Raw genomic sequence first — 11,571 nt, forward strand, 5'->3', positions numbered from 1 at the left:
GGTTAAATATAGGACTTATTGAAAATGTAATAATAGTGCTGTCAAAGATTAAAATATTTAATCGTGATATCGCATCATGTCATAGTTACTTGCAATTAATCACAATTAATCACATTTTTATCTATCTCAATGTCCCTTGGATTCTCTTTCACATTATTTTTTTCATTTTATTGCTCTTATGAACATGGAAAAGTGGATTGGTTTGTTTTTTGCAAAATATCTGAATAAATAACAAATAATGAGCAAATCATTCTCACCCCCCCAGTGTTACAATGTCCATACCAATAAAGGGGTGATGGGTTGAAATAAATACCTTTGACACGAGGAGGGGGGGGGGGGGGGGGGATTCATCAGCTGTGTGGCTTGGCCATCAGTTTTTATTCAGACTGTCCCCGTGCTACTTTCAACTTTCCATTGAAGTGAATTGTTGCACCCGTCCATTCGCCCATCACACAGACACGCACACACACACACACACGGGTGTACCCCAAGTACAGACAAAACCCTCCTCTTCCCACACACAAGCAAAAAAACGCACACCAAGATGCACTAATGCAATCTCTCTTGTCTTTTGTGCTCTTTTTTTCATCTATCTCTCTCTTCCTCCTTCACTCCCTCTCCATCTTAATCTCTTCCTCGCAGGTACCTGCTACAGAATGCTTCATGCTAACTGATTGGCGCCTCTAAAAATGATCGCAATCATGAGGCAGCCAATGAACAGTGGACTAAAAAATGGGAATGACCATTGATTATCATTCGCATAGGTGTGAGTAATAGCGAGGCACTGCGCACAGGAGCTCCAACTGTAAAACAAAAAGATTGGGCCGAGAGTACAATTGGGCCAGTCAATAGTCTGAGCCAAAAAAAATAAAAACACTCATATGGAGGAAAAAAAACTGGGAAAGAAAGAGAGATAAGAGAAAGAGAAGAGAAGTTTGATGGTGTGGAGAGTGTGGGATACTTCAGTTTCAGTAGAACATGCCCATCTGTGCCCTAGTGTTTTTCAGTGCTCACTGTATAGTTTCTAAATAGCTCCATTTCTAATCACATGATGTAAGAAAAATCCTGTCTAAAACTGCCTGTAGTAGGTTGTTTGTTTCTTTGTTTGAGAGGGACAAATCAACCAGCAAAGTCTCTGCCACGGCTTTTTAGAATACTGCTGATTGAAATAAGGTCCGACATACTGTATTAAACAACATTCACTGTTTATTGAATTGTGTAGAGCCACCTAAAATCTGAAAATGAAATCACTTAACTCCAATAGAGCCTTAAATACCTGGAAAAGACAACATTTAAGATGTATCCCAATATTCCAACAGTCAAATCTGAATCTTAAATCACAAATGGCCTTTCAGGCTTCTGTCTGTAGTTTATTGGACCCCATGAGTAATTAGGTGTCCTGTAGTCCACAAAGATATTAACCATATCCCTTCCTACAAATACGCCAGGGAGTCAATTGCGGATCCAAAGAATAATTGCACTTGCATCACTTGTACTGTGAGTGCGGCTGTTCCCCGGCAACACCTACCAGACAGTGTTGATGTGGGCGCTGTCATCTAGGTGACAGAGCAGCTCCAAGGTTTGGGGGTTGTGGGCGGAGTCGTCAGGTGACTCATGGCTTCCTGTCTCCCAATCAGAGGGCATCCGCCATACTGCCGCACAGGACACCACCCTGCTGTCACTGGCTGGAGGGGAATAACGGACACAGACAGTCATTCACAGATTGTATTGTGTGTGTGTGTGTGTGTGTGTGTGTGAGTGTGTGTGTATGTGTGAGCGTGTGTGTGAGTGTGTGTGCGGGCGTGTTGTGGGTGCTAATTTGGTGACGTGGATACACTTTCCCACTAGTACACATCACAAATGAGTTATTTTGGCACATCCACACCAGAGCCAGAGCTGCTAATTGGAACTAGTGGAGTAAATGTAGAATTGATACAGTAATTGGACTAAAAGTTTGAGGCTGGAGGCCATAACCAATCATGAAGAGAGAAAGAGAGAGAGAGAGAGAGAGAGAGAGAGAGAGAGAGAGAGAGAGAGAAAGAAAGAGAGAGAGAGAGAGAAAGAGAGAGAAAACAGAAAGAGCAAAGAGCCCAATTTCTTTTTGGTGTAGATATTGACAGTGTGTAGGCAGGCGATGGGCTACGAAACACTGACGTTAGGCCCATTTGTCAAATTAAAAAGCAACGTGGTGCGAGTCCACAGGCTCTTGAGTGGTTTTAGACAACCTTGCACTTGGAGTAAGTGGGCAAGCAATCATCTTGAACAAAAGCTTTTTCTTGCTCACATATTAGAGCGCCAAAGGGAGGCGGTATGGAAGCATTGAATGCACATGTGTATGTGTGTTTATACGTATATATTTCTGTGTGTGGTGGGCGCAGCAGTGCGTAGTGGGCCGTCTGAGCTTCAGCCCGGTCCAGAGTGGCTGTCATCCTGTGAACTCAAGCATGTAGAACTCAGCTGACAGAGAGCAAGAGACGGAGGGGAAAAAAAGAAAGAACGGGAGCAAGGAAGGATGGTGGTGGAAGGAGGGAAAGGCACAGAGATAGTGACTACATCCTGTGTCAGAAGTTTTACATTTTAATGATAATTATTTATCAAAAATCTCATTGTGTAAATATTTTTTGGAGGCACCAATTCAACCCTACAATATCAAAATTGATGTTTTTGGTCAACAATAATGCGATATTAGATTTTTCCCATATTGCCCAGCTCTAGCTTTTCTCATTGGTTTGAAGTAGGCAGGATGAAAGCTCATCATGGCTTTTAATATCCATCTCTTTGTTGTATTAGTCATAATTGTTGTTACCAATCAGTTATTGTTATTGTGTTTTTTTCCGTTGACCTTATAAAGTGCCTTTGAGTACCTTTTAAAGTGCTGTATAAAATAAATGGATTATTATTATTATTCATATGTATTATTATTATTGTATCTTCCTTGCACTAATCTGTATTCAGCAAAGTTAGAATCTGATGACCTCCTCGGGGTTTTATGCTAATGTTGTCAGGTCACTGTCTGTTAAGATGAGTATTTAGTGCCATTTTAAGTTGTTATTTTTTTTGTTATTTTAGTCCCAACACTAATAATGTCAAGAAGAAAAATAAAACCAAAGTAACATATCACACAAAAGGGCAGTCCTGTGCCCTGTCCTATGTTTTCTGGTTCTTTTTTTTCTATTTAAAAGGTTTTCAACCTACTTCCATCCGTACAATCTCGTATATTTCGATGAAATTTACATAAACCTGCAGAAGGAGTTGAGTTGCCACCGTGTCCTCTGTGGTCACCCTACATTTTTTTTCAAGTTTGAGGCAGTCACTGATAAAAAAAACAGATAACTTGACACTGTTGCACAGTCATGATTAAGCTGACTCGCGAGTTCTGAACTCAATTTTAAATGCAACTTTGGTATTGCTTATCTAGTTGTCAGAGGTGGAACGAGTACTAGAATACTGTACTCAAGGAAAAGTACTTGTGAACAAAATTACTTGGAATTTACACATTGCAAAGGCATTGCTATTTTGTGCTCCTGCTGCTTCTTTCTCTACTTACAATTCTGTGTAAGTGTGGCGCAGAAAACCTTTGTGAAGTTATAAAACGAGACCCTTACATAAAAGCCCCGATGACGTACTGTACATGTCACCTTCAAAGAGTTCCTTCTGCCTGACAGTGACTTTGCAGCCGCTGCTCTTATCCCTCATGTGGGTCATCATGTCCACACATGAGTATTGATTCTATCAGTGTCTGAACATGATTTGTAACACACTTGCTGCTGTCGGACCTGTGAAGACAGACTGGCTGTTATTGATCACCAGTTAAAGACCAATTACATGTTACGATTCGCAGCTAGACCGCATGAGGTCACCAGATGGAGGAAACAAACAGAAAGAAGAAAAGACTGGGAAGATAAAGTATCTGCAAAAAAAAAAGAGACAAAGAGGAAACTGAAAAGGAAAAAACAAGAGAGACTTGCTGCATAAAAAGGCAGTGAACAGTGGGACTCACTTTTGTTATAGCAGGTGGTGAGCACAGCCTTATCTGCAGGACTGGCGCCAATGTGCCATATCTCCCCAGCTTGGTGCAGAAGGACATTCTTATTAATGATGTTATTCTCATCATCAAAGTCAATGATGTGGATCTGGAAGAAAAGCAGAGACAGAGAGGAGAGATGTGTTGAGGAGGAAGCTTTAGAGTTAAAAACACTCCGCACACACGCACGCACGCACGCACGCACGCAGCACGCACGCACGCACGCACGCCCCGAACCACGCACGCACGCACGGCACGCAGCAGCACGCACGCACGCAAGGAAGGCATCTCTTTGGTTCTTTTTTCTTTTTTTCTTTTTTTTTACCCCTGTCAACTACATACGGCTGAAGGCTTTTTTTAATCTTGATTTGGCCTTTAAAGCGATAATTAAGAAACTTTTAGAAGCCATGTTAGAATCATGGAAGTTCATCATATGACAACAATAAAAGGAAATCAATGAAACTCATTTGATCTTTTTCTTTTGACAAATGGCCCCGCTAAATAAGGCTGGGGATTTGGTGCATTGTCCAAGAGAGGGGCTTTAATTGTGTACTTTTTTTGACATATATTACATATATATACAGTAGATATATTAATGTTTTTGTAAGCAAACCTTCGTCAGCAGATGATAATTTAGTCATGAGTAGGTTTGCAACCATATAAACTAGGGTGTATGATTCAGAAAATGTCATGATTTGATTCCGATTTCTGGGCTCACAATTTAATTCAATATTGATTCTCAATTCGCGACACAATTCACAGTATGGTCCCAGGTATGTATGTGTGTGTGTATGTATGTATGTATGTATGTACAGTAAGTATATTCATATCCATATTGTTAATGTAGATTTGTTGGTTATTTGTTATTTTAACATCCTGTTATGATGTATGAGTATGTTGTGTGTGGTATCTACAGGGACTGAGACCAACTGGGACTACTGGGACCTTGAATTCCCCCTTGGGTATCAATAAAGTATCTATCTATCTATCTATCTATCTATCTATCTATCTATCTATCTATCTATCTATCTATCTATCTATCTATCTATCTCTCTCTCTCTTTCTCTATCTATCTATCATGAAATCAAAAAATTTAAAAATTGGAATTCTATGAATCGATTTTGAATCATGAGAGCTTAAATCGCAATTCAAATTAAGAATCGATTCTTTTGCACACCCCTAATATGAACACATTACAAACATTTCCGTTAACATGTGCTTAGAGGAGGAAAAACAAATCATTTATACAAAGGGGCATTGACATTGAAGTTAGATTTCTTTGTGGTTCAAACTGGAAAATGTAATAAGGAAGGAGCCCTTGCTTTTCAATTCCGAAATATCAAAACATGTCCAGAAGTTAATATGGAGAGCACATGGTTAAATTGTCATACAGTTACATCCCTAGCTGTGAAGCAATTCGTTACTTCGCGAGACCTGATATCACTCTATCTTTTGTGACACTGAGGCCGGCGGCTCGCTGGCTGAAAGTTGCAAGGGTGTTTTTCCCCACTCACAGGGGCTATGGGGGAGCAAGACGACCACCATTCCAACAACTCTGAAGTTTACAGCACTTTACAGCACACACGTTCAACAAAAAAACAAAACTTTTATCCCTAAGAAGTTAATAGAAACTCCTCCTTACGAAGTTCTTTTTATTAGATGGAAATCTATTCTATGAGGGCCCTCAATTGAATGCAGTTCAGGGCCTACAATGCAGTAAAACAGTGAGGGTCCCAAGGTTTGATCAGACAATTAATGGTGGTTTCTCCCATAAGAGAGACACTTACAGCACCTTGGGGGACCGTTAATGGGGTTGCACTGGACAATAACTCCTGCTAGGCACTTCCACTCCCCTTCCCTGTACTACTTTTACAGGCTGAAAAAGAGGATGAAAGGAGAGGGCGTGAGGAGGAGAAGAGCATCACAGCAGCGGCATCCTTCAGTCTCCTCAAAGTCAGCTAGGCTGCTATTAACCTTGGGTTGGACTGCATCGAGCAAAACATTATTACGCAAAGTTATAATTTTATGGTGGTGGGGGAGCGGTGCAAATAAATCCAGGGCCGGCGGGACAGGGTAATTGGAGGTCCTAGTAATATGGTACCCCCGAATGAACCCAGGTGTGAGGGGAGAGAGAAGTTCCAGCCCTCCTCCCCCAGGTGATTTATCCCTCATTCTTCCAGGCTTGGGGAGTGACTCATAGCCTTCAGCCACTCGGGCACCCAGCCCAATGCTTTTAATTATGTGCCGAGGGTGGGAGGAATCGAAGCAGGGAAGGGGAAAGAAGGGAGATTGGCGAGAGGGAGTAAGGGAGGGATAAAGCCAAGCTGGCTCTTGGCCCCCACTTCAGGGGCCTCTCCTCTAAAGCTCTTTAGCTGCACAGATGACAGTAAGCAGGGCGGAGGAGTAGCGAGCGGGTGAGAGGTGCCAAGCTTGGGCTCTTTATCTCGTTAGCAGCCTTAAATGCCATGCCGACGTGCCCTCCTATTTGTCATTCCAGCTAGTGGTCTCTGAGGGATTTGAGAGGTGCTCTGAGAGCTAAGAGAGACATTTCCACCCTGCATTATGCTTAATGGGAGGTGGAGAGGCCAGCAGGCTTATGGATACAGCAGAAGCTATCAGGGCTGAAATGCTCATCGAATAAACATTTTTCACATTGCAAGATCAAACTTAGACTGAGCTAACCAACGTTGGCCAGCAGACTTATGCAGAGGGGAAAAGACAATGAGCTTCATGAATAAAACGGACTGAACATGCAAGTCAAACGTAAGGTCATCTCAAAAGCAAATAACCTAAAGATGAATAATGATCCCTATTAGATTGTACTGCTTTGAGTGCTCTTTGACATAATAATACCAGAAACAAAGTAAGGAAAGTAGTAGACAGTAAAGTACATTTTACACTTTAATACCATGGGTGAGCTTCAAAGCTACAAGCTGTCAGTTTTGACAAAAATTGAGATGCAATAAGGCAGCGCTGTTTGGTTGTTTCAGTAACGGATTGTTAAGCTTTACAAAAAAATGTGTTTACGGCATTTACTATTAAACAGCTTGCATGTATATGTTCTTAGCCAGTCAAATCACTGGTCTCATCGCTGTGACAGCAGCCATCCAGTTTATTGGTAAAATAATGATACAATTAATATAAAATAGTTTGGTAAAGCAGTTTATATGATCACTTTTCATACAGTATGAAGCAGCTGTGGATAACATACTGTAAGAATCCATCCTATCCATTAGGGATTGACCAATACAGGATTTTTTTCAAGGACGTTACAGATATTGATTATTAGTCAAACCGATATTTGAAATCCATATGCATGTACAGTGAAAATCTAAATATTAAAGTCAAATTTAAGATTTAGGAATGGTACAAACTCCAACACAAAACTTTAAATGCTTTTAGCAATTATTTAAAGCTATGGTGGGTAGTTTCTGTCTAAGGACAACAAAACTGTCAGTGTATGCACATCATACAATCACTCCGTGATTGTGCACCACCTCCACCCCTCCACCACACAGTTACTAGTAGCCAAGGAGGACACTCTGATACAGATAATCTGCAAACTGACATAAAACGGCCCGATAATTGGTCTATCCCTAAATCCGTATTACATTTACGCCTACAGCGTGTACTTAACATAGTTTATTTACAGCTATTTAGCCTTAATTCAGTTTTCAACTATAACTCTACGCTGGGCATCAAAATACGATTATTTTAAAGTCAGGAAAATACGGTCACAGCGTTGCTTGTGCTGGTAATTGCCTACAAAAATGGGGCAAAAATAGGGCCCGGTGACTTCATTACGTGTTTCTGGATCTCACATTAATTACAGATATCAGCATCTGAATTAGTAGGAGAAATAAATCATGGTTGGAGAAATAAACGTTGGACTGTGCATTCCTACTTACAATGAGACTAAAGACCAAAAACTCTTTCTATCACATCTTCTTCTTATATCTATCTTACTGTCAACTTAATCTGAGACTTCACAAAACTGCACAGTCTACAGTGGCCTTAACGCAAATAGACCAATGAATAAATGAGCAATAGGCACCTTCATTACTAGATTAGATTTGCACTACTATTGAAGAATTTGCCTGTGTTCTTTTGTGTTTCAGTTCTGTGCTAAGAAAGGAGGAAAGTGTGAGGAGTATATTAAGCTACTGACAGAGTGTAATAAGAAATCACACAGATCGACTGGGATGCATTGTCACCATTCCCGACTTGTGTATTAGACTCGCTACACAAGACTTGGATTGAACTACGTCTGTATTCAGTGCCAGACCGTTTTCACACTAAACTCTGCCAGAAAATAGGCTCATTTTTTTCTCAAATCTCTGTCTCTCTCTCTCTCTCTCTAATTATTTCTCCCCCGTTTAGAGCCAACTGTTTCCGTCATCTGTCTCTGTAATGACCTGTGCAAGATGTGCATGCATGCTCACACCCCACTCTCTCACTTTTTCTCCTACAAACACACTCACAAAAACCCTCACCAACACTCAGACTTTTGCAGAGGAGCCACACACACACACACACACACACACACACACACACACACACACACACACAAACACCGCACACACACACACCCCAGACAACCACACACACAAGGGATGGACAACAGATCTGTTCAACATTTAGGATACAGTGCACTCGCAGTTGAAGTTGATGCTACCACTACACCAAATGCAAAAGTTCTGTAAATATTTATTACTTGTTACTTTTCAAAATCCACATGATCCACTCTTCACCTTGGCATGAATTGGATCCACTACACAACGCCTATTTAAACAGAAAGCATGTCACTTTTAAAGCTTATCCGCCAGTGTTATTTGCTTAAAAGCTTTTTTTTCTTCTTTTTAAACAGATTCCAGCGCTGTGGTCACTTCCCATAGAATGCTATGTTACCGCAAATTTCATTGAGAACAATAAGGGGAAAACAGCATCACCGGTCTATATTTACAGAATATTCTCTTGTCCAGCTCAGCTAAAAACACAGAATCCTTCAACAACACACTCAACTGTCCTGCTGTTACAGACATGAACTAACCACAGACAGTTGCCTCGTTCATGAACTCACAACGGCATGCCTCTCCAAAATGAAAAAAACCTTACTGCATCATATTTTTGGAATTGTCATCTGTGTGACCGGTTTTCCTTTACATGAATAAAGACATTTCCACCATAATATAATTTAAAATTCCCATGGCATGAAAATGTTACCTACCGCCTAAGTTGCCCACCTACTACCAGCCCACCGTAAACACTCTAAAAACCAACAAACTGTAGCTCAGTCTTTCTGCATTCCAATCCTGATTGCCTTGAAAAAAGTTGAAGGCGACCTCAAATAGGCCTGTAATGATTATTACATTTCTTCTCTCTTTTTTTTTTTCACCATTGCAGTTTCTTTGTTTAATCACAATTAATCGCTAACATTTCCTAAGGACTTAAAGCGTATGACTGGTAATTGTTGATTTTATTCAGATATGCCAAAGTGTAATTATATAGGTGATTATTGGTCAGACTATACTGTATATTTTTGTACAACTCAAACACTATAAATCGGCCTGTGTGACTGTGGCACAGGGTGTCCCCCAGGGGTCAGTGCTGGGTCCTCTCCTCTTCATTAAATACCTCCTTCCCCTGGGCAAGATCACAAAATAAACTTCCACTACTATGATGATGACACCCAGCTCTATCTCTCAACTAAACCTTCATCTCCCCTTCCTCCCACCTCACTCTGTAACTGTCTTCAAGACATTCAAAACTGGATGAACACAAACTTAACTTAATCAAAACCGCATAACTTCAATATTACCATAGATGAGATCTCGGCCCCTCTGTCAACTCAAGTCAAAAGCCTTGGTGTCATTCTGGCCAGTTCCCTTTCATTTGAATCCCAGATTAAAGCAATTACTCAGACTTCATTATTACAACTCTGCAACATCTCTAGGCTTAGACCCTCATAGTCACAATCCAGCAGTGAAACCCTAATTCATGCCCTTGTCATGTCACGTCTGGACTACTGCGACTCCCTTCTCACCGGTATCCCTTCTAAGCTGACAAACAGACTCCAGCTTGTTCAGAACTCTGCTGCTCGAATCCTCACTGGTACGAGAACATGTGAACACATCACACCTATCCTTATCTTTCTACACTGGCTCCCTGTGCACCACCGTATTAAATTCAAGACCCTCCTCATCATCTACAAAGCACTACATAATCTTGCACCCAGTTAATCTCTTACTTCCTACCAGGCTATGTCCCTGCACGCTCCCTCCGCTCTTCCTCGACTGGCCTCCTTGTCACCCCCACATTCTGCCTCTCCACCATGGGGGCCAGGGCCTTCAGCTGCTCTGCACCAAGACTTTAGAATGTCCTCCCCTCCCAGATTCAACAGTCGGACACAGTCAAATCATTTAAAAAAAAAAAAGAAAAGAAAGCTTTTAATCTTTGAATCTTCATAGTACTACATGGCCATAGTAACCCTCCCAACAAACTGTTTTACTGTTCTTTTGACGTTCTTAGCACTTTTCAGATGTTGTCTATTTTGTAAAATGTATTACTATGAATGGTGTTGTTTATTTCATAGGCTGTGTATATGTGTTAGTACATTATCTGGGTCAAATAACAAGTGATGTAACCAAGAGATGCATCCTAGAATTTATTCACAACTTTAATTTGTTTAAAAAAAGTAATAAATAAATAAATATTTTTTTAAATCTGACTGAAAGAGACAATTGTATTGTTAATTGCATTTTTTTTCTGAGACAAATAATTCTGCAACATCCTTTTGAATAGTTACAACTCTAACCACAAATACGCCTTCTGACTGAAATCACAACTGTTGGATCTTGAGTTGAGTTCTTAGGTCTTAAGCCAAAATGAAGTGTTGAACTTTGATTTTTTTTTTTATGGCCCCTCCAACTGCATGTCATCATGTTGTCCAAAAATCATGATCCCTTGCAAAAACTTCAGAATCATCTTCATTTGAATTGTAAAACTGAAATGGGATGCAAGGGTTATTTGGTCAGGCTTTTAACATTCAACATATATTTAAAAATTAAAGTACGTCTGCCTCTGACCTAAAGAAAGTTATTCATTTCGTCCTGTCTCAATTACTTTAACTCCTCTCACTCTACGCAACTTGTTATACTACGGGGAAAAAGAACTCATTCATCTACAATTGATTCAAAATGCAGATTTACATAACAAATTCTTCAAAAGATTTTAATTTAAAAGAACCCCACATAACCCCAATTTCGGTCAGTGTTTTTACTTGAGATGTGACCTTAGGAAAAAAACTGAAAACTTAAAATTAACTCTATCCACTTTTTTGTCAAACTATATTCCTGAAATATTACTATTATGTCCATTGTCTGCTCATAAGAAAAAGCTCTACTCTCAGCAACATTTGAAACAAATGGAAACAATAGAACTATTTTTTAACGGTATTTAAAAAAGGTAAAACTAAGATCATTTTTTAGGTCTTTATTTGACAGGATAGCTGAAGACACGAAAGGGGGGAGGGAGGGAGGGAGAGAGAG

The 11,571-nt window shown here is 40.3% G+C and overlaps 1 protein-coding gene across 1 annotated transcript in view; it reads right to left on the reverse strand.

The window, feature by feature from the left end:
- The window catches only part of eipr1 (EARP complex and GARP complex interacting protein 1), a 53,425-nt gene that overhangs the window by 40,798 nt on the left and 1,056 nt on the right, over positions 1 to 11,571 (reverse strand). Inside the window, 2 exon segments of the mRNA XM_032500143.1 lie at positions 1,529 to 1,685; positions 4,001 to 4,133. Coding sequence (XP_032356034.1) covers positions 1,529 to 1,685; positions 4,001 to 4,133 — 290 coding nt within the window.

Source organism: Etheostoma spectabile, chromosome 20 (genome assembly GCF_008692095.1).
Source record: "Etheostoma spectabile isolate EspeVRDwgs_2016 chromosome 20, UIUC_Espe_1.0, whole genome shotgun sequence".
NCBI lineage: Eukaryota > Metazoa > Chordata > Actinopteri > Perciformes > Percidae > Etheostoma > Etheostoma spectabile.